Source organism: Solanum stenotomum, chromosome 7 (genome assembly GCF_019186545.1).
Source record: "Solanum stenotomum isolate F172 chromosome 7, ASM1918654v1, whole genome shotgun sequence".
Lineage (NCBI taxonomy): Eukaryota > Viridiplantae > Streptophyta > Magnoliopsida > Solanales > Solanaceae > Solanum > Solanum stenotomum.
This window is the reverse complement of record NC_064288.1, coordinates 54828821-54853839: the sequence shown is the minus strand read 5'-3', so window position 1 is coordinate 54853839 and position 25019 is coordinate 54828821. Positions and strand designations below refer to the sequence as shown.

Genomic DNA, 25019 nt, shown 5'->3' with positions numbered 1-25019 from the left:
ATATCTTAGGTTCATCTGAGTTAAGCTTGTGATGGGTTCATCTTATTTGTGCAGTCATGGAATTTGATCAAGATGGATACATATTATTTGGAGTTTATTGTCCAACAATATGCAGGTACATTGTTATTTTATTAATGATAAATGACATGAATTTTATAAATCAGAAAGAGGTGTTAAACAGGGAAATTCTATAATCGCCGGTCAGTCATAGGGGGTGCGGTGAATTCATTCCCAGGCCTTGTACTCACACTATGGTAGTTGGACATACCCAAGCCGGGCTAGTGATTGGGGTGAAGTCGTAACAATGTAACTTGGATCACCCCCTTTTCACGGAGAACTAATACAAATTGCTGTTTGATTGCTTTACCACCCAAAAACAAAAAGAAGGGAGCTATGTCTAAGTTAAGCTTGGAGATAGAAGATGTAGCAAGACCCCAAAAAAAGAAGGAAGCCGCGTCTGAGTCTGAGTTAAGCTTGGAGATACAAGTTTTCTTTCTGTAAGACCAAGCTCATGAACTTATTATCTTAGATTGGAACAAGTTTGATAGGACAACAAGTTTAATGGACTCAGTATGGGATCCAATTGGCCTGGGATCAATCAGAAGAGAACCAAAATAGAAGCAGATTTCTACCAGTAAGGTTACTTAGGTTGGAAGAGACATCAATATTTCAGACATGATTATCACAAAATTTCTCAGCTTATGACAGTAGAACGAATCAACTATCGAAGAAAAAATGATTCTCATAAAACAAACGTTGAATGTTGTTATTCCTGTTCATCTACTATCTAATGTGAGTTTTTGCTAATATCAATGGATAGCCTAACACAAACTGTGCTACCCTACCTACTGCAGAAGGAGCTACGAATCGGTATCAGATCATGATATACTGTAGAAAGTTTTGGTGCTAAGTTATGATAGCAGCAGATCAGAACATACAGACAAAGTTGATGAATTCCAAAAGATTTCACTTTGCAGAAAGAAGTTGCCGAAGCCAAAGGAGGTTGATAACATAATCCAGTAGAGGATCGATTAAACAATGCCTTCCTAATGACATTGTTTACTCGCCTGCCATGGATGATTTTTCGATATGGACAACTAATTCAAATGAAAATTTTGGCTATACATCTATTTGGGAAGGCTGAGCAGCGGCTAAATATGTTAAAGAACACAATGACCAAGATCAAGATGATCTGACTCTCAGAAACAAAGCAACTGTCGATTTCAACCTAATCGGATACCTTCAAAAACACTGTATATGTTGCTCTAGATTTCAACAAGAAGATAAACAACACAGCTCAATGTATCTAGCAACACAATAATCTTATGCTTGGCATCATTCATGATCATAACATTATCAAACATCAGAATAACTAAATGTCGAATCAACAAACATAAAACTCGAATTCAAAATTTGATTTTCAATGTCCTAAGGCACAGATATTTGAGAATAATAAGTTTTTGATATCCCCTGTTTAGAGGCGAATTCAGGATTTCAATTCTGAGTTTCGAATAAATAAGCAATTAAAATTGCAGAAAAGCAAAACTATAATTCAACAATATCAAAACACAATCTAATAAACAAAATCATAATTTTTTAGCCAATTTTGTTAATTTAGATACCAAAAAAGTAAAATAGTTCTAAAAAAAAGTTCCTTGCAAGTTAAAAGTAAAGTAAAGCTTTTGCTCACAACATCTCTTGTGATTTCCTCACGCATCTCTTCACCTTCTTCACAAATTCCCCCCTATTATCCCTCCATTCCTTAGCCGCATCAACATTCGCCGGCGATTCATCATTCGGACTCGTAAGCATCGAAATTATACTCAGCATAATACTCTCCACCGTATGCACCGGCGTCCACCGCTCACTCGCCAGCTCATAATGATTCGGATCATCACCTGGTGGATGAAGAATCGATATACAAACCCTACCGTCAGAATAAACATTCGGATGCCAGATCTCCGTTGTGAATTTCACCGTCGGTGGATTGTTAGGGTAATCCGTCGGAAAACTCATTGTAGCGTTGAAAAATCCGCCGTCGAATAAAGTTTCCGGTGGACCGATGATTGAGATACTCCATTCAAAAACGTTGTTCTCGTCGACTAAACCGGCGGAGAAGCCGTCGACCGGATGACGGTTTAGGTCTTTCAGCTGTTTTTGGAGGAGAAGAGCGGCTTGTGAAGAAGCCATTATTATTATTTTTGTGTATTTGTTTTTATTTTTAACAAAAACAGAGAAAAGAGTTTTTCTATTATTTGAGAGATTTGTTTTCTATAGGGGGTATATATAGGGCCTTTTTTTGTGTAAGTTTTTTTATTTTAATTAATTTAGGAGTGGGAGTTCGTGAATAACTGGGAGACGGAAGGTTGAAAAAAAGGAAAAATAATTATTGGGTTTTAAATATTTCCTAGTTTATATTAATTACTAACCCCTTTTTTATTTTCCAAATTTGTGTTGATGGTTAATTTTAAGTTTTGATAGTGCATATTCCAAAAAAAAAAAAAAACAAGTCTTACTGTGGTTATAAAAATTTTTATTATGGCTAAAATATGTAGTTATTTTTAATTACAAAAAGGTAAGTTTTTTTTAAAGGGACATAAAAGAAAAGTTGTGTCACATATATGGATCGTGTGATAATATTGCTTGATCGATTATTGTGAATATAATTTATGTTATGAGTTTAAATACCTCTTTATAATAGTGTTCTTCTACAATAATAATAGTATATTACAATGACAGTTTTTTAACTGATTTTTTTGGGTAAATCAAGAGTTTATCGGATAATTATACACTTATAATTTATGTTGGTACATTGAATGAATAATAATTATATATGCATCATTTATGGTGATTATATTTCTTTGAATTGTGTACTTAAGTATCAAAAGAGGGGCGATTAGAAGCAATTCTTGAGAGTGAATATTTTTCTACTGCTCGTTTTTATCAATAAGTTATCTGTTACTATCTTTACCTTTTTTACACCCCACTCGTAGAATTTAAATTACATTGAGTACGTTGTTGGGTTTATAACAAACTACATCGATAAGTCATAACCATACTTTTCTTGAAATTGCTAATATACATAACAATAACAATATATCCAGTAAAAATCCACAAGTGGGATATGAAAGGGTAAATGTTCGCAAATATTATCATTACCTTGTAGAGGTAGAGAGACTGTTTCCTAAAGACCCTCTCCACTCAAGTAAAGAAAAAGGAGACAGTGAAGAAAAGATAATAACTAGTAACAACAAAACGGTGCAAAGTTTACCAAAAAGAAACAAAGATAACAATAGAATAGTGTGATAATCAATAAACAACATACTAGGACATATTATTGAAAACAAGAATAAACAATACTATATATTAAAAACAAGAACTACAATAAAACAACTAGTACGATGGCAAACACTGCAAGACAATCTTGTGCTACCCACTAACCTACTAATCCTTAATATGTGTCCTCCACACCTTTAGGGTTTATAAATATTGAATGCTCAATAAACTCCAAATAATTCTCTTGAAATTGCTAATATACACACAACATAAGGGGATAACTTAATACTAATACTAATACAAGCTTACAATCTACATCCTCCCCTTGTAGTTAGTTACTCAAACAGTTTATAAATCAATCTGTTGACAGCGTACCAGCCCCGCAGCTCCTCCGTAGCATAGCCATCTCTCACTGCCTTTGTTCATATTCCATCTTATCCGGTGGATCGACAAAATTTTGGGAGGTAACTTTTCAAATTTCTCTCTCGATCGTGTTGCTTCTTCTTCAGCAGCTTCTGGTTTCTGGCTCGTGGATTTTGTTTTTGTTTTGGATGTTTGAGATGCTAACTCGTCATCGGATCCTCCTTCAACGTTTGGATCATTGCCGTAACATAGAGCTGCAAGGTGAAAAGACGCAACCATGCTCAGAATGGGTATCGCGGAGTTATATTTGAGGTAGCAAAATTGGTAAATGAAAATCAGTAGAGCAGTTCAATATGTTACCCAGGGGTTGTTCATCTGATTGCTCTATCACTCGTTTATCCTGACCATGAGGAGATCTCGGGATAGCATCACGCCATTGTTTCCCTGAGTAGATCATTCGGAAGGGAGTATTTGGCACTGGAGTAACGACGCTAATACCTGATTCATCCTCGGAAAATGATCCACAGAGAAAATGTGGTGCACGAGTTCTCATGGGATCATTATACATTTTGCTAGCAATCTGAGTATAATGGTAATATGAATAAGGTCTCTGATTGGACAAGCATAACGTTTACATCTAACATAATACATACTTGAAGGAAATCATGCCAAGCATATCATCATTCAAGAAAAGTACCACTGAATGTACGAGGCAACATTGAATAGTCGAGAGACCAGGCTGCCGAATGAGAAAACATGACCACTGCAGCTGTTAAAGCTAGCAGATTGTATTGAGAGAGTGAAGCATTTGAATATTCTACAGAAAATGTGAGATTAATGTTGGGCGTACACCATGCATTTTCATACTCATCCAGTGCTTTATTGATTGTGCAGACTCTCATTTTGGACTTGTCTTCTTTAAATATAAGAGTAGAGAAACCTTTTTTTTATATGTATATCAAGAGAAACTTGAAACAAAAATTTCTAAGACGTTTGGAGGTGAATCAAGGGTTCGAAACTGGAAGAGTTAAAATATGCCAAAAAAGCTGTGCCATTAGAGCATATGAGCACATTAAGGAAAATAATCGAAGTGATATATATATACAGAGAGAATAAACAGAGAAAGGCTTGTTGACTTCGTGATGTTGAAAGGATTTGTAACTAAATGTGGCTTATACATAGGGGAATTGGACGAGTGGTTAAAAGTTGCAGAGGAGACCAGTCGTTATTCAAGAGAGAATGCATAAATGTATGTTGTAAGCTCAGATTTTACCATATCTTTCTTTCATTTTCATGTTTATTGATGGGTACAGTGGAAATCAAAACATTAGACGATAATGAGATTCTTGATATACAGTATCCTGAACTTTTTTTTTTTTGATAAGTAAGAAATTCTGAACATGGTTATACTGATACGAAGTCTGCATCTTGTGTTAGAACTAAGGCAGCAAGGGATTGAAACGGAATCTTTAACAGACCTTTTTACAATTAACATAAATCATATAGTTACTGTGCTCTCATATCAAATGAGAACAAGGGATTCATGACGGGATTGTAGGGGTTAAATTTTAACTAAAAGGAAAAAAGAAAAGGCAGATTATGGTACTACATGGAGAAATATTGTAGTTCCAGGCTAGTTAAATGAAAGCATGGATGTCAGTGTCAATGGACAATTTATCTTTTGAAATGTCCTCCTCAAGGGAACTGTATAGATTTCATTATGTTTTACCATAAACTTCTTTAGTATAACTTTTCTATCCCTTTTCCAGATATCTATGATCACGGTAACAATGTCAACCAGACCCTTCTGAATATCTCAATACAACGAAAAATGTAGCAGGAAAAACCATAAAAAGAACAGATTTAACAAAAATCATCTTAACCAGTACACACCTGAAACCGAGCAGCTGTACCATCTACCCCACAGTATGCAACCATGCCTAGAAATCGCAAAAAAGTTTAAACAAGCATATAAGTTAGAATTCAGGGAAAATGTAATTTATCTATCGATATCAAATATGTATTCCAGTCACACAATGCCCCCACCCACAACACCTGATGCCTTAGAATTAAGCTGATCCTTCATTGTCTTCCAAGCTGTGCCATAATGCATAGAAAGTTAAGACTGCATACCCTTCTCTTCTACCCCACCCCCACCCCCCACCCCCCCAAGTTCCCCTTAGCTAGAACAAAAGGTGCAAGTTGTAAACAGAAAGGTCATGAATCAGTATATGCTGCCCCTTGTTTTCCCACAAAAATTCAGAGTCATAATGCAAACGCTTATTTGATCACTCATGAACATCTCATTTTGATACTACTTAAATCTATGTAAGAAGTAAGATCTTTGCAGATGGAAAAGATAATAGATATTTGAAAAGTTGAAACCTGTTACACGAGAAGCTTGCACACTCCATATCCCAAGTAGAGACCGAGTGAAACTATGAAATCCCTGTTGTTTGGTTCCAGCTAAAAAGTTTCCTGTGACAGGTGCATCATATGCAGCCTTCGGCAAGCCAAGGATCTTTAGTGTCCCATCGTCACATGATATTACAATAAATCTATGAACATTAACAAATACAATTTGAGAGAAAGACGTGAAAAGTAGATATCTAAATCAAATTCATTAGCAGGATATGCTCATACCTTGGCTCTGGCAACCAGTCCACACTGCATATATGAACTCCCGAGCCTACATGATACTCCCGGAACGGACGGAAGGGATCCCTGTTAGAAATACAAGGTAGGGTAGGATATTAAGAAAAAGAAAAAAAGATACGTATATATATATATACACACACACACACACACATTTATAAAGGCACATACAACAAGCAACTGGCATGGGCTTTGCAACCTAAATATTGCTTGAAAGTCCCATTACAAAATCAATCCAACTGCAGATTTCGTATAGCAGAGTTGACCACTAAGTTGTAACGATGTCTGCCTTATGATACAATTTAGCAAAGGAACATGAAAGTACCCTTCATACCCTCACAATCTGAGGATAAACAATTTTCTAACAGTCGGTAGTCCATAAAAATTATCAGTGCATGAGCATATAACCAAATAATGGGTTTTCATAAGAAACTACAGCAAAGCAATATAAAACATGCCATATTCCGTTGCTGAATACTGCTTGAGCCTGCACTATGTATAGTTCACAAAAGTATGATGAGCCCTGGGACTTAACTTATAATGCAGAATAAAGCTTAAACACACACACGCGCGCGCACATATTTATATATATATATATATATACATATACAAAAACCTAAGTTGCTCGGACTCGGGTGCGGGTGTCCGATACGGGTGCGGATCCAGAGGTCAAATCCTTTATGATCTAATTTTTAAGATTCGGGGATATGGATCCATTTATGGATACGGGTGCAGGGATTCGCCTAAAAATAATTAAAATATCTAAAAATAGAGTTATAAAACCCAAATAATGAGATATTATGAGGAGAACTTGAAGAGAATCTTGGAATGAGATTAAAGGAAAAGGAGTGACATAGAAATTTCTATATAAAAGGTACTCCATTTTCTTCAATTTCACCTTAGGTTTTGTATTGACTACAAAAATCATTAAAACTCTCCGGACTTTCCTCATCAATTTTGGTTAAAGTACCCAAAATCGGTTGACCAAATTGGACATGGATCCCACACCCACACCCATGTCGTGTCGACACGGGTGCGGCACCAAAAGTGAAGAGTCTACGCAACTTAGATACAAACTAATCAAAATCAAACATAATTCCTCTTCAAGAGAAAAAGGACACACAATGAATCACGGAAAAGAAAAAAAAACTTGCAACTCTTTTATTGAAAACGCATTGACGCTCAAGAGACTAAGAGGGCTGTGAGTGGGAATAAATGCAGAAGAATGCATATGGATTACTTCAAATCATTATGTACCTCTTCTCCTCTTGCTTTTCTTTCAGCAGGATGAAAATAAAAAGGTATAATTAGCATGGGAAAAAATCATAATGATAGAAACTATCAGAGGACATAAAGCATATAGAAACAAGATTACCTTAAGTCCCAAAATTTCAGCCCCTTGTCACCAGCTACCATGATAATATTTGTATTCCCGGAATCACTGCATACAACATTGTATCAAGTAGGCCAATCAGTGAACCAGACAAAATACAAGAGAAGCTTAGACAGTCACTACATACTCACTATGTTAATCATACTGTTGAAAAACACTAAAATTCTTGAACCATTAAAAAAATAGTTGGCACTGAAAGATACACATCAAAACAAACCCCTTCGTTCTGATTCACCCAAGAATTTTCATAGTCCGACCTATGTTGAAACAAATTGCAAGCCACAAAATAACTAAGTAGACACAAACTGTACCAATTACAGGATAATGCAATTAATGCTGCTTTATGAAAACCTAAAAGTAACATGGCCTTTATTTTAGAGAAGTTACCATATAGATTGCTTTTGGAAATGACCTCTAATAAGTTTAGCACAACAAACCTTTCCAATGGTGCCCAGGAAAGCGCCCGAATACGACCTGTATCTGCCCTGAAGCAAAGCAAAGGCCTCGTGTCTGCAGGCAAAAGGACTGTAACATGAAATCACAACTGTACAAAAAAACACTATTATATGACTTGAGAAAAGTCTTTTGTGAAGAAGGATGTGACTCAAACTTCAAAAACAAAACAGCATTCAAGTTATATCGCATAACTAGAACAAGTTAAAAGAGGATTAACTAAACAAAATTGCCACCTCACTAAGTTGAAACTCATGAAACCAAAGAAAAGCACAATACAGAAGTTAATTAATACCTTTAGATGAATTATTGGCTGAAAACTTCCACAAGGCAACCTATCCAAAAGCACCTATCAGTTTTACAATGCTAAATAGTAAAAGTCTAGCAGACTCACTCTTAACATTTTGTAAGTACTCAAAATGCATTTCACATGAACAAGATACTGGTTAGAGATAATGAGATTATTATGCTTTGCAGCAGCATGGCTTCAAGTGTATCAAATAAGTTCAAGACATGTCGGAAAACAGACTCTAACAATTAACATTTGAAACAGGTACTTGGGTTCAGGGATGCAACTGAATTAACCGTTGCCTGTAGGACTATTTTGAAAAAACAAAGGGAAACAAGAAGAAAATTAAATTAGAACCAGTACCACTCCATCATGACATCCACAGAGAATCATATCATGCGGAGGTGAAGCAGACCACTCCACTGTTAACGGAATGCTACAAGAGAGATAGAAACAACAAGAGAGGTTAATTTAAGAGAGATTGAAAGATCATGTAGAAAGAGAATAAGCTTAACAGTAATAAACAAGTTGCACCCTAAGGAAAATGTTAAATTTAAGGGTTTTGTTAGAATAAAGTTCTTGGGGAGTGGAACTACTAGCAAATATGGTTATGCACATATCATTACAAAGTTAAGAGTGCATAATGCTCAACCAATACAGAGAGATGCTGCTCGTCTACTGTGAAGTTTAACATTTGTATAAGTGTGAACTTTAAAGTCTACAACCCCATATCCAACACTAAGCTGAATCATGAAAATCTATTTGAATGGTACTGTTCCAAGAATTTTCCTCATCTTAGTTCACCACATGACTCATAATCCCAGCTTCAACAAGACAAAGATTGTTCACAGTCTACAAGTCATAAAGAAAGGAACGCAAATGCAGAAAGTAAAACTTCTTTAAAAATCATATGTACAAATCATAGTAAATATGTCACAGCAAAAACATTTTGAACCGTCAAACAGAACAGAAAGAGCAATTGAACTCTGAGCACTAAACTACCTTTGCCCATCACAGCCCTTAAGCATTGAACATCTGAATACAGGTTGTAATTTCAGGAAACGGGGGTCAGTACCCTTCTTTTGAACGGAAGGATAAATAGCTTTAATTGTATGAGGAAAAGGAACCTCCCACCTGCATTAGATGATAAGGGTTATGAGATTGCCTAATCAATAAACATAGACGACCAGGCATTTATGGTGGGAGAAAGGCAGAATGCAAGAAGCTGTACAAAACTAAAAGAAGTAACAATGAGGAAGAACAAGGTATGAAAACAATCATGACTGACTATACTTCCATTTATGACTAATAAATTGGTCCATTTCATGGAGATAGAGGAATAACTGAATCAAAGTCATTTCCTCAGGTCAATACTTTTAAGGCCTTCAAACATTTAAGAAATAACTCCAAGCTGAGCCTTCTTGGTGCTATTCAACATCCATGCATCTAAGTAATAATCAAAATGGACTAGACTACTGCAGCTTGCAAAGTAATTGACTTTAGGAGGAATCCTATTCTACTTTTGTCCTCCAAAACTATGGAAATCCATCAAAAGTGAAATTTCCAAGTCTTCAGCCATATAAAAAGATCACAGCATAAAATATGGACGTTAACTCAAATTTTATATGAAGATCTGTGGCCTTTCAATGTTACCTTGTTTCTCACTCCTCTCCTCGTTGCAGCAATAAACGGAGAACTAAGGTGTTACTGAAAAACTAATTGCCTTGTGCTTCACTCTCATCATTGAAGCTCTTAATAGGTTATAAAATCGGTGGCCTTAGATATTTCCAATTTCAAAACTAAGGTGTTACTGACAAACTAATTGCATCAAGTGGATTCATTCTGTTCTAAATCCCACCAGGAATCCAGAGCAAAATAGATTTTCCATGAAAGTTAAAGAGAGAAAATTTAAACGGAGAACTTACACTTCTAAAGTTCCATTTCCCAATATCACAGCAAGATAACCCATTCTGTGTCTGGAGACATCATAGTGATTTAAAGGCCTCCATTTAATATCCCGTGCTATTTTTCCATTGTGAGCTAAGCACAACACCATTCTAGGTAGAGAAACATCCGTTGGTATGTCCTGCATTAAATCAGAACCATTCTCATCAAACTGTGAGGAATGAATGCCATGGCTCTCAGGTGATTGGGACGTGTTGGGAGATTCTTCATGCACATCTTGTGTTAGCATTGGCAAGGGCAAGGTAGGATTATGAGTTTGGTTTTCCATTCTTTCTTTTTCTTTTTTTCTTCTCTTTGTGGAGGCACCACTCTCACTGGACCCTGCTGATACAAGACGATTGCTAGTATATGCCTGGGAGCTCACAGCTGGAGACTCTTCAGCAACATCTTGTGTTAGCGGAATCACACCAGAATTCTCAGTTTGACCTTTCAATGTTGCCTTGTTTCTCACTCCTCTCCTTGTTGCAGCAGTAAACGGAGAATCTAGAGATGCCGCATTAATACATCTTTCTTGACTTAGCGCAATATCTACTTGGGCTTTATTCATATTTCCGCAGGACAAATCTACATAAAGTTCTGTTGATTGCAGCGAGCACTCTATAGCAAGAGGTTGTAAACTGTGGTCTTCACAATCTCTATCACCTAAAGATTCAGTAACAGGCTTCTTTCTCGGTCTTCCTCTTGGTTTTTGAGGTCCAGATGCTTTTGCCTGGACTGCTTTACCAGGGTTCTTTTTTGGTCTTCCTCTTGGTTTTTGAGGTCCAGATACTTCTCCCGTACCTGCTTCACTTCTTGTCAAATTTCGATACGATTTTTGGTTAACCTGAGCAAAATAATCTTCTTTCACAATTATATCTTTTTGAATGAGATCTGGCAGACACCATATCTGAATTACACCTCTGCCTGTAAGTGAGGCATCAGTCTTGTGATATGATGAATCAGGAGGATGAGGAGCAATTGCGACAAACTACAGAATCAATTGAAAATGCAAGAAATCAATATGGATCATATCTGAGTAAGTGTGCTTGATTTATTTTTTTTAAAGTAAAAAACAGATAAAGACATGACGTTTCTTGATAAAGTAAAATCAACATGAGACACTCGGTACAGAATGAGTAAAACTTATAAACACCAAAATAGTTACATTTCACTGATTAAGTTGATTCCATTTCCTTCTCCCCCTCTGTGATATTCCATTGGGCCGTTAATACTGCTCAAGACATAATAACTTTTGATGAGTAAGCCATCGTATTAAATGACACACCAAAAACAGCTGCATTTCCATTAGCTTTTTAAAGCAATTGAAGAGAGGAAGAATCAAACAGTTAAGGGACAAATCAAGCAAAATTCCCTGTGCTACTGTAACTCGACGATAAGACCTATCAGTACATTGTCCCACTCTTTAGCCAGATTTTCTCTTACATTGTTACCTTAATATGTTTCTTGACAAATCAAGATTAGCTCTCATTCTCTGTGGTAACCAACTGCATCTCAAATAAACAAAAATGAATGCTGAATATCTTCTCAGAATAGTCAAGTTTTAATGACAAATTTCAATAAACAGTTCATCAATTAATATTCTCTCTAGAACAGAAGAGAAGGTACAAGGAAAAGGAATTGGAGATGAGACAGACTCGTCCATTTGACATCATTGATTTTCTTTTCTTTTGAGGAGAATAAACAAAGGATCAAGAAGTAGATTAATAAGAGCATTACCTCACTTTTGATAGGAGCATCCCTATTTTCATAAGCTTGGGGACACCAGTCCATCCCCCATGCTAGACCTCCAACATACATCACAAAATCTTTGCTGCAAAAGATACAATGTAGACACCAGTCTAAATCATTTTGCAAAAAATCTATAAATAAATTGAACAGTGTGTAACTAACAGCCCAGCAAAGTCTAGTCCAAAAAATTTTAAGAGATCATAAGCACTATCTGTAACACAACAATAATGAGAAAAAAGCATGAAAGGAAAAAACAGTTACAAAAATTCAATGTTCAGAAAAGAGATTCAATAACCAACTCTAGTACTATGAAACAAGGAGAGAAGAAGACTTCTGAAACAGATAATGGATGGATAAAAAGATTCTGGATTAACAAGTTGTCAATCTCCCACATACTATATGTTGATGACACATTGCTTTTATGTGAATCAAGTAGCTGGAAAATCAGAAGATAGACAAGAGCTTGAAGCGAACTTGAAGGACCATACCGCAGTGCATCATGTGATCTGAAACAGTATTGCAAGATAATTTTCAGACTTCTGTAACAGTAATCTGAAATTTGTTGGTTAAAAGAAGGGGTTTTTTGATTAAAAAAAGGCACTGAAACAATGGATAGAATTGCAGATAAAAGAGGAGGTGCTTCTGAAACAACTATTGGAAAGAAAGTTTTGCAGACAAAATTGCCACCAGAAGAGGCATGGTGCCACAAGTAGTGGCCGAAATGGTCACTAGACAAAGGCACCGTTTGTAAAACATAGAAAAGAAAGAAAGCTTTAGAGCAGTGGGATGCATTAAGCCAACTTTCCATTAAGTGGAGGCTACGCAGTTCTTTACCAAGATCATACCTTTTTTTTCATAGGAAAGGTAAAGATTTTATTGGAAAGTACCAAGAAGGTACATAAAAGAGTACATCAGAGAACACAATCATAACTTTTAATTGACTGATGGAATAACAATGTACAATAAAGGCTCCGCATTGAACGGTGAAACATGAACATCCGAGTCAATTCACTGACATAACTTGCTCGCCCACCAACTTATAATATCTGGATTATGTAACTTTCACCCTTTCCATCAAGGCTAGAACACATGGAAAGATGTTTTTGTGTTTGCTGGAAATTTAACTGAGACCTCACGGTGCTCAACCCACTTCATAGAGACCAATGACCACTAGGTCACACCACGTTACTCCATTTAAACTCATCTCATGTAAGTTTTTACAAAATAAAATGATAACTCTGCCTACCTCGATTCTTTGGGAACTGGCTGCTCATTCATCAACTGCCTCTGCAACAAATCAGCTTATCTCATCAGAACTAATTCCAAGTCCAGAAAAAACAATAAACATCAAAATTCAGCTAAATAACAAATAAATGTACCTTTGGAACTTCCGCAGAAGAGAATTGAGGCAAACTTATTTCACCAATCACATCTTTCCCTTTTGAACTCTCATTCTCACAAGCAAATTTAACTTCTCTTGTTTTGTACTTGAGATATCTCCATTCTCTGCATGTCTCGACATAATTTACATAAAAAAAATTCAAAATTCAGCGTATATGAGCAGGAAAAAAGCAATTTTTCGACTTACATTAGATAATGGAGGAAGCTAAGCTATTAATCTCAGCTTTAAAAAACATTTTTACTTGTCATATTTCAAATCAATTTGACTAATTTTTTAAACTAAACTTAATCAAATTATTGTAACATTTAAAATTTTGATATTCGAAACCTAGCTAAGAAATACTATACTCGTATTATAATGAAAAAATATATCTTATAAAACTGGTTAAAATTCATGCAGTTTGAGTAATTCAAAAGAAATTTTATTTTTCAACTTACGTTAAGAATGTGATGGAGGAAGCTAAGCGATTAAGCTCAGTTCGATCAGTATCGTCAATTTCTGGTACACCGGTGAGCTTAGAAATTGTATCAACTGCTCTAAAGTGATTCTCTACTGAATAATCGAACAATGAGACTGGAATTCCGGAGGAAGACTCGCCGCCGGCGACTTTTCCCGGCGAGGTGGCGGGAGATTCAGGAACATTGTTATTGGATTTTGGTTGTGATTTTCTCTTCTGCTTACAACGCTTCAATTCGGCGGCGACTGAAAAATCGTCGCCGGTTTCCATTACTGTTGTTGATTTTTGTGTTAAACTGTAACAAAGAGCACGCGCCAGAATCGGCGTGGAAATTTTGGGGATTTTTTGCTGCTGGGGATCGAACCCTCGTTTTGTTGAATATGTGTAACAAAACAATAGAGTTTATATATTTTATTAACGAGAGTTGCGGTTGAGTGGTAGTCTCGAGTTCGAGTTCCTTTGGTATCGTCTTTGTTTGTTGGAAAGTACTTTATTCAATGTAGGGACTTAGAGCATGTTTGGATTGATTTTTGGCTATGACTTATAGGTCACAACTCATAACTTGTGATTTTTAGCATATTTTTATTATTTTCATTTTAAAATAAGTGTTTATAAACCTTTGTTAAATTTTATTCAAACACTTCAAAACTGTTTAAAAGTTATTTTGTCTTAAAAACACCTAAAATAAATCAATTTAAATGGACATCTAGTCGGTCTCCAATTCAAATATCTAACACCGCGTGAAATACCAAAAAAATTAGTATACAAATTCAGTCAATAAATAAATAAAGATACAATTTCAAAAATAGCAAAGATGATAGACATAATAAGACTGTGTAGTTATAGTGTTGGTAACTGTGTTCCATAACTATAAGTCTATAATTATGTTTGCTATGAAGGGTGTGGTTTGTATATTTCGTTTGTCGTTTGTATATTTGGCTTGCAAATATACAAACATGGTAAGAATATACAAATTGAGGTTGTGATTTGTATATTTCGATGCGAATATATAAATAGGTTTTCAAAACCTCATTTGTATATTTCGTTTGTCAATATACAAACATGGTAATTTATTATGATTTTTTTTTTTAAATCATATACAAATAGCTAAATTTATTCAATTAGGAATCGAATTATACAAATTCTGAATTTATACCATCAAAGACCAAATTATACAAATTCTAAATTTTTACAACTAAAAATCCAAACAACAATTTTTTATGAAATTGTAGTCATAGATTAAAAAAATAAAAATTATAGTCATATTACATAATATATTTTAGATATTTGTCATTTCGAATAATTTTCCCATAATGCAAATGGGTTTCAAAATATGGATAGCTAAGTAGAGTAAATTTTAGGTTTAACAAACATAAAAATCATATTTGTATGCTATAACTATAATTTGTATAATTGTGCTCCATAACAAACTTTATGTTTGCTATGACTATTAATCTGTATATTTCAGTATACATATACATAAAAAAAACATGTATTTGGATCTATTTGTATATTTTGGTATACAAATGGGTCCTGCATTTGCATATTTTGGTCTATTTGTATATTTCGATATACAAATAGGATGGCAAAAAACATAAAAGGTTTGCTGCTAATTACAAATAAAAGAAATTATGATTGTATCATTTAATTTGAATTAATAATTTGCTATTTCATACGATTTTATATTATTAAATGGGCTAATATCTAAGTTGGGCCTTCAGGATGTAATTGGCTATCAAATCACAAACGTTGCTCACCACCGTTTGGTCATAGATCATGAATTAGAAAAATTGAGTTTTTGAAGTTTTGTTTAAACGTATATTTTATTTTTAAAAAAATAAGTTTTGTGAATGAAAGACTCAAAAATTGGTTTGAGGCAGTTAATTTTTGGAAACTCAAAAATATTTGAAGATAAATTTTACGGCTAAACAAATATTTGAAGATAAATTTTCACAATTTACTTTCCAAATCTACGGTCAAATGCTAACTTAGTTTGTTGGTGCGTGCTTTCATATCAACTAAATATAACCTAACAAGTGGTATGATTAATTAATTAATAGCAAGATTAAATCTTCCGATTTTTTTTTCCTTGAAGATTGAATCTCTGCAGAGAAATTATAAAATTATTTAATGTGCTAATCAAACTGAGTTTATGCACTAATTGGGTAGATATTTTATAGAATAGTGAAAGGAATAAAAATTACATAAAAATAGTAGGACCAAATTGAATGAAATTGATCATAATGACATCCCATAAAAAGCCAATTCTGGCCAAAAGGGGAAAAATATTATGCCCTTAGTTATATGGAGAAAAAAAAACTTACATTTGTCAACAAGCAAAAGCAAGTTTAATTTCAAGATTAAGTAGTACTCTTAATTTCCCTTACAAATACTGGCAAACCGCCACGAAACGAGGCGGTCAGACCAGGAGAGAATTGAGGGATATGGTGTGATGGATGAGCTAATTCAACGTTAAATCGTCGGAGGAATGAAAGAGCCATACTTTTAAGCTCAACAAGAGCCATTTCTTTACCCAAACAAACCCTTACCCCAGCTTGAAAAACTGGATACTTATAAGGGTTTTCTTGGGAAAAAATACCGTCTTTATTAATCCATCTCTCTGGCTTGAATTCTAAACAATCGACACCCCATAATTCTTCCATTCTTCCCATAGCATAAGGATGATAAGTAACCCTAGTTCCCTTTTTAACAAAAGTCCCATCAGGTAAAAAATCATCCTCCAAACAAAACTTAGAATCAAATTGGATTGGAGGGTAAAGTCTCATACTCTCATAAACACATGCTTGCAAATAATGAAGATCTCTCAATTGTTCACAACTTGTGAGTTCTTGATTTAGTCCAAGAACTTCATTTGCTTCATCTCTAATTCTCTCAGCTACTCGTGGATTCTCCGCGAGTAGCCAAAACAAGCTTGTTGATGCAGATGCCACCGTGTCTCGTCCAGCTAAGAGGAAACTAATCACAATATCTTTTAAGTATGTCTCATTGACGATATCCCCTTGCATGAATCTTGATAAAAGATCCTTATGATTCGAAAACCCTAATTTTCGGCGTTGCCTTATGACTTCTTGTGCTAGTATGTTGATCAATTTGATGGCTTTTTTCAACTTCCTTTCACTCCCTATGTTGAAAAATCTCTTGATTTTCCATACAATTGAAGACACATGCATAGCTCTTTTAGCTGATAATTGTGAAGCTAAGTCAAAGGAAATAGCAAATTGTGAAATTGGAAGTGATAATTCCAAACACTTTGGATCTAATCCAAAGGAAAATCTACAAATACAATCAAAAGAAAATCTCCTAAAAACATCTTGTAAATCCAAAATCTTATCTTTATTATTAGCAACACAAGCTAATAATGGGATAAGTCTATTTTGGATTTCATTGTTCATTACGTCAAATGCAAATGATCTTATTGAATTTCGTCTTAGTTCAAGAATAGCCATTTTCCTTTGAAATTGCCATAAATCTCCGTCCACATTGAAGATACCTCTACCAAGAAAATCACCTAAGATTGTTGAGAAATTTTTCCCTTTTGGAAAATTATCAAATCTTGTTTTGAGCATGTATTCGACATTTTTAGGGTTTGCGGTGATGGTGTTGCCAAGAACATGGATGTGAATAGTTCTAGTAGGAGATTTTTGAAGAAGATGAGTATACCAATCACATAAATTTGTGAATTGAGGGTACCAACTTGATGTCATGTAACATTGACAAATTTCACATTTGCATAAAAACTTTAGTCTAACAAAATAGCAAAGGAGAAATAAGAAGAAGGAAAAAGAGATGATAAAGAGAAGAATAATAAAGAAATTAGTAGTAGAGGCCATGGATGATGAAAATACAAAATATTGGAGAAGAAAGGAGAGATATAATGAGTGATCAATATTATAGTAATTACCAAGAATACTTCTTTTTTTTCAATTAATAAATCATACTTACATGACTAATATATACTAGATGCTGACTCAATAGATATTACTCTCTGTCTCATTATGTGTCAAATGAAACTTAGAGAGTCATCTAAGTTCTTAAATATTTTTTAAATATTTTAAATTATTAATTATTATGATTTATAATATTTTAAAGTAATTTTTAAATAATACTATAAATTACTCTCTTTGTCCCAATTTATATGACACAAATACAATTTAAAAAAATTCAAGTTTTTAATTATTGAGATTTATAGTACTCTTTACATCATTTTCAAATTTCAAGATAGAATTACTTTTTCCTAATTTATGTGGCACCAATGAAATTTCAAGAGTCCAATTTTTTGCGTTTAAATATTTAAGTTGTTAATTATCATAATTTATAGTATTTTTTTAATGTATTTTTCAAATATATAAAACATCAAAAAATAAATATGATAAACAAATTAAAATAAAAATTTGCAAAAAAAAAACTAAAATACCCTCAAGTGCTAAAGCAAGCACGTCGACCTGCTACCTATTTTGGCACTGAAACTCCCTCTTACATCATATATCATTATATGCTATATTCAAGTTTTTCACCTACTATTCTCAATAAGTGGGAATATTTACTACTTAGCACATGACAAGTGTTGAATGATATGTGTTTAGATAATGTTGTAACATTCTTCTTTTATGGTTGTACCTTTAAAATTTATATTATTGGACAATTTAACACCAATAATTACCTACCTCATTTGGGCCCATATATATATATATATATATATATAATAAGTGGGAATATCTACTACTTAGCACATGACAAGTGTTTGATGATATGTGCTTAGATAGTGTTGTACATTCTTCTTTTATAGTTGTACCTTTAAAATTTATATTATTTGACAATTTAACACTATTAATTACCTACCTCATTTGGGCCCATTTATATATATATAAAATAAGCCACAATGCAAAGATTTTTATAGTATTTAGTTACATTGTAACTATCTTGTTAGCTTTCAACTAAAAGGAGTACTTCTTTTAAATAATAAATATGTCGTTGTATGAGCTATTTATTACTCATTCCTTTTGAATTTGTTAATTTGATTTTGATATGACACATAGTTTACGAAAGTAAATTAGATTTTGAGAAAAAACATTAAGTGATACTTGAAGTTGTCCCAGATTTTTAAAAAGACACCTTAACTTTGTGTGCGTCCTATTACCCCACAAAACATTCAAAATCACAATAAATACACATTTTTTACACAATATTTCCACTTTGGACAAAAATATCCTTGAAGGATGCTTTGGTAATTTTCCTATGATGAATTCGTTTTGTTTGTTGTTTAATTTTTTTTAAATAATTGTATAAAATATTATAAATCACAATAATTATTTACTTAAATATTCAAAAGATATAAAAATATGTAAAAGATCTGATTAACTCTTCAAATTTATCGGTGACACATAAATTGGACAAATGAAATAATATATATTATTTGAAAATTACTTAGAAAGTACAATAATTTACAGTAATTAACAATATAACATTTTAAAGACAAAAAAAATTGATTGAATCTCGAAATTTTATTAGTACCACATAAATTGAGAAAGAAGAAATAACCTTTATTATTTGAAAAGTGCGTAAAAGATATTACAAATCATACAACAATAATTAGCAATTTAGATAATGATAAGGGGTAAACTATCCATTGATTTCATAAAGTGCACAAGTATTGTAGGACATTCCAAAATAGTATAATAGACAATAATTATTGGACGGATGGAGTAGGATTAAGTCTTTCTTTCAGTACTTTTCTCACATTAATTAATTTCTCTCAACATTCAATTAGTGAATCTTTAGTAGAATTAATTAGAATACTTTTTACTTAATACAATAAAAGTTCAAATAAGATTAACATAAAGAAAAATTTTAAAAAAATCCTAAAAATCTATCAATATATTAAATAACATACAACATATATAACAAAAGTTCTAATAAGATTAACAAAAAGGAAAAAAAAAATTCTTAAAAATCATCAACAAACTACATACAAAATAAAAAGAAACCTATTCCAACAAAAGAATACATAAAGTTAAAATGAACTTTAAGAATTCTAGCATCTTAAGCATATTGAGGCAAACATTTTAATTTAATGTTATTTCTCTCCAAAGAAAGAAAGGCATTGAATATTTAAATTTAATGTAAAATTGAATTTTTTGGGGTTATGAATATAAAAGGTTTGAAAGTTATGAATATTATTAATACTAATTAAAAGTATAATTTATGAATATGAAGAAGTGTGAGTTATGAAAATAACTTTTAAAAATACTATCATTGAGAAAAATTCAAAAAAGGAGAAAAAAGAAAAATGAGAATGAAGGCCATAGAGAGCGCCACATCACCGTTTAAGGTAGCTCTATTGATGATTGTGAAGAAAGCATATTAATTGATTAAAGATCAAAAAGAGGTAATTAAACCCTAAAATATTATAAAGACATCTATAAAACTTGGTTGAAGCTCAAAATCTATTAGTGCCATATGAATTAGGATAGAGGAAATAACATATATTATTTGAAATAACATAAAACGTACTACAAATCACACAATAATTAGCAACTTCAAAATTTAAAGGACAGACAAAAAATTTGATCAACTCTCAAAATTCTACTAATGTCACATAGTTTGGAATAGAAAAAGTAATATATACGTAAAATGTGTTATAACTCATAATAATTAAATAACTTCAAAATCTAAAAGACATATACAAAATTTGCTTGACTTTCGAAATTCTATAAATGACACATAAATTGGGACTAAGAGAATATTGAAAATTACATATAAAGTATTATTAACCACAATAATCAACAACTTAAAATTTAAAGAACATACAAAAAAATTGTTTGACCGTTAAAATTTTATTAATGTCACATAAATTAAAATAAAAACTAAAAATATACGTTGGGCTCGTGCTAGCACGGGCTACTGTAACTAGTAATAGTAGAACAAGAAAAATAAAATTAAAAAAATGGCACCCCTCCCACCAAAAGAAGAAATAAATTGTCGATTGTCTATCTAGTCACCTAAAAGATAAGTATAAGTAATCGTTTATGGTAATGAGATCATCAGTAACATGGAAAATAAGGCACATTTATTAATATACAATAATAATATCGCAAAAGTTTATTTACGATTAGTATATATAAATTAAATCTAAAACATTTTTAATGCGTCTTTTTTATTTTGAATAAATTTCTAAGGGAAGCACGTGGTATTATTCTTCATTATTTTTAGAAAAATATTAGGCAGTACACTGAGCAAATGCTATTTATTATTGATGGGGGCATATTATCATGTTCCTTCAAAGTCAATAATATAACCTAAAAAAAGTACTATATTTATATTTTCTAGCTAGGTATATGTGCTTCATGTTTTCCTTGTCATTTTCGAAGCAAATAATATTCTCTCCGTTTTAATTTATTTTAGAGGAAGAAGTTTTTTTGTTCAAAGCTTTATTAGGGAAAATTATGTGATTACACGACTTAAGATAGTATAATCTTTAAAAAAAAAATCTCACCATTTGAATTAATTGCAAAAATCCTTTTTTTTCTTTCTCGCTCTCTTAACATTTGGATATATCACTCCACTTCTATCAGATACACACTACAACCTTGTTTGTGTATAATGTATCTGAAACAAATGTTATTGTTGATACATAACCTCAATTATTTCAAACCTAAATCGGTATAAACTTGGTTTATAGTTATGTATCTGATACATAACTTATTTATCTTATACACAACTTATGTATCGTTTGCTATGTATCGGGCGAAGGATCAATGTATCTGCCAATTCTGAAAATTCGAGATTATTATAATTTGAGAAATTTTTGAGACATGATGTAAGTAATATCGAAATTGTTGAGGTTTTTGTATTATTACTTATTATATTTTCAAGGTACGAGTCAAAAACGTCTAATTAAATATGAACATATTCCTATATATTCATTTCATCATAATCTTCGTCCAAAAAAAGCTCTAATTATCTTTAACTAAAGTATTTGTACCTATGCCTTAAGATCATTCATGACATATACCACGATAGTGTTTGCTAGAAAATTCATTTAAATCCTTCCAAAAGCATTTCTTATTATTGGTTTTTTTTTAATATTTCTTTTTAAAGTTCCAACTTCACTAAATTCTGTGGGGAACCAACATTTGGTCATCATGATTGTACATTGATTTAGAATTTAGGAACTAATCATACAAGATTCTTCACTATTAAAAAGATAATGATTATTAGTCTAACGATACTTACTTCAATTATGAATTTTGTAATACATTTAAAAAATCCTAACATTTATGAATGGTGTAGTGGTTCTCTCACATTATTATTATATATAAGGTAGGATTTTAAGTCTTCTAGGTTCCACTTTAATTAATAATGGTTTCCAGAGGATATGGTCAGGGTAGAGCTATGATTTTTAATAAGGGGTTCAAAATCTGAAGGAGTAAAAATACGAACTAATCGAAGGGAGTTCGACATCTATTATATATACCTAAAGAATAATTTTAATCATATATAAACGGGTAATAGTTTCCACCAAAGGGGATTCAAATGAATCCATTCACCATATAAGTATATATATAAGTCATAAGTTACCTATTACTCCTATATCTCTTTTTTTTCCTCTTGTGTTGTTCAAATTAATTCTAACTTTCACAATATTAATTATATGATAGTGATATTAAATAGACAAATTGGATTGAATTTAAACGAAATAAAATAATCTAAATTAACAATGAAATGAATTAATGATCAACCCAAAAATAAAATATATGTTAGGCACATCAATGTATAATACGTTTTTTTCTAGGGATCATTGCACGTTCTTACCATTATATTATATAGTTTTAAATTAAATATATTGAAATAAACCAAACATTTGTCGACAACATCCCACCTGAAATCTAGTGAAACTACATAATTTAATCTGAAATTTCTAATAATATAATTCAACAATTATTTCTTCGAGAAAGTTAAAATTATGTTTTTATTTTATTATAGATAATGACATGCTATTAATATAGATTGAAAACAAGTTGTTTTCTTAATTGCATTTTTTATCCTTCCATTATTAATAAATTATAATTTTAATCTTTGTAATTTCTGACTAAGTGCATTTAACCTTCAAGTACTAATTGAAACATGCACTTTTAGTCCATTCACTTATAAATATTCACAAATTTTCAAAACTATATATTAATTGTTATATCATTTAATTACGCATGTGTTCACTTCTAAAGAATTGTTCAAATATTTCACATTTTTTATGTGAGGAATCAAAAAGATACATTTTAATTATTTGAAGGTATTGAATTATATATCACAAAAATTAAAATTAAAATGACAAAATACCTAAAAATCCGTTAAATTTAACATATTTTATTCAGATTCCTCCTAAACTATCAATAGTCTTCAAATAGTTAACCCAAGTTCAAATGCAATACTTAGAAGTAAAGTCAACTTGATGAATCATTTAAATGCACACTAATATTTTTTGTTGTTTTTTTTGTTAGGAGAGAAATAGCTAAAAGATTCCCATATATTTTTTAGAACCCCACTAAAGGGAGAAGCGTTCTTATCTTTAATTTAAAGTTCAAACTCAAGATCGTTCATTATCTGCTATTGAATTGATTTAAACTAATTTATTTTTTATTTTATTTTTGAGTGGGAGAAACTTTGTAATCAAGAATTTAAATTATCAGCTAGCTACTAATTAATTTAGCCAAACAACATAATAGACCATCTACCTGTTTCGTCCAATTACAACTAATTAAAGTAATTATAAACATGCTTTCAAATTTGTTCATCAATCCCTTTCCTAAAAATATTCATCATCAATATATAGCCACAAAGATATACATATCCATTAGGTTGGAAGCGTATTTAAAATTTAAAATTAATGAATATTTATAATAATCTCAAATTCGATTCAATTCAAATAGTAATAGATATTTAGCAGATTTTCTAAACATATGTATAGAATCAAATAAAAGTTACTGTATTTACGTGATTTAGAAATTATATATTTTATTATTACATTGATGTAAATATTTAATACAAATAATTTTTACCCTTAAATAGTACCCTATAACGTGTAATTTTCTTTTGTTATACGTCTAATTGTCCTCAAATAATTCCAACACGTGAAAGAATGAAAAAAGAATAATAGTTGTACCTTTTGGAGTAACTATTATTTTAATACAAATAATAAAAACTCTNTATAGTATTTTGCTCTCATTTTACAACATTATTTTAATACAAATAATAAAAACTCTATTACTATAATTAATTTTGTGCACCTCAAATGTAATAGCTTAGTCAGATCTCGTTGTTTCATATCTTAGATCAGAGTAAGGTATCAAATGGTGTAGGGCTATTATAAGCTTGTACCATAAAGTATCGTATTAAATCTTCAAGAGTTTCTTATTTACATGCTACATTAACTATTCTTGATAACAATATTATTATCAAAGATCAATTAGAACATCGACTTCTGATGTCGATTTTATTTTTGGATTAATTGGACACGTCATTTTCGTTATCACAAAGTTGTTTGTGTGAAATGGTTATACATAATTGTCATTGATAAATCAAGTACTATATATAATTACTTCCGTGTACTTAAGAAATTACTAGCTAAAGGGTGATCCAAACTAAATTATTCGATTAATTTTAATTTATATGTCTTTTTCTTCTTTTTTTAGTTGGATTATAGAAAAACGTTTACTTTCTATATTTTAATAACTTTTAAATTTCAATATTTTTCGTTTGTTTCGCCTTAATAACACTCCCTTGTAGGAATGATATGACATGTTTAATTTGAGACCTCACACTGGCTACAAAATTTTAAAGAAGACAATTAGTAACAAATAACTTACGTCACTAAACAAAAAATTCATCACTAATTCTCTGAGTTAATATCTCAGATGGTCACTCAACTATCTACTTTTCTCTCAGAAATTCACTCAACTTTGTATTTTAACTCAAAAGTCACTCAATTATCCACTTTTTTCTCAGAAAGTCACTCAACTTTGAA

The 25019-nt window shown here is 32.0% G+C and overlaps 3 protein-coding genes across 3 annotated transcripts; all 3 read right to left on the bottom strand.

Annotated features, from left to right (window-relative positions):
• Positions 1–1457: 1457 nt before the first annotated feature.
• LOC125870750 (ubiquitin-conjugating enzyme E2 7-like) lies at positions 1458–2251 on the bottom strand. Its single transcript, XM_049551254.1, has one exon. The coding sequence runs from the start codon at positions 2188–2190 to the stop codon at positions 1687–1689; it is 504 nt and encodes a 167-aa protein (XP_049407211.1). The 5' UTR covers positions 2191–2251; the 3' UTR covers positions 1458–1686.
• Positions 2252–3368: 1117 nt separating this feature from the next.
• Positions 3369–14355, bottom strand: LOC125870749 (uncharacterized). The gene is made up of 15 exons (XM_049551253.1): positions 13962–14355; positions 13502–13628; positions 13369–13409; positions 12111–12204; positions 10355–11361; positions 9432–9563; positions 8793–8865; positions 8436–8475; positions 8125–8197; positions 7670–7735; positions 6283–6363; positions 6025–6197; positions 5533–5579; positions 4000–4219; positions 3369–3893 (listed from the first exon to the last, which is right to left on the bottom strand). The coding sequence occupies exons 1-15, from the start codon at positions 14249–14251 to the stop codon at positions 3625–3627; spliced, it is 2733 nt and encodes a 910-aa protein (XP_049407210.1). The 5' UTR covers positions 14252–14355; the 3' UTR covers positions 3369–3624.
• Positions 14356–16299: 1944 nt separating this feature from the next.
• On the bottom strand, positions 16300–17860 carry LOC125871118 (cytochrome P450 94C1-like). Its single transcript, XM_049551712.1, has one exon. The coding sequence runs from the start codon at positions 17830–17832 to the stop codon at positions 16342–16344; it is 1491 nt and encodes a 496-aa protein (XP_049407669.1). The 5' UTR covers positions 17833–17860; the 3' UTR covers positions 16300–16341.
• Between the last annotated feature and the right edge of the window lie 7159 nt (positions 17861–25019).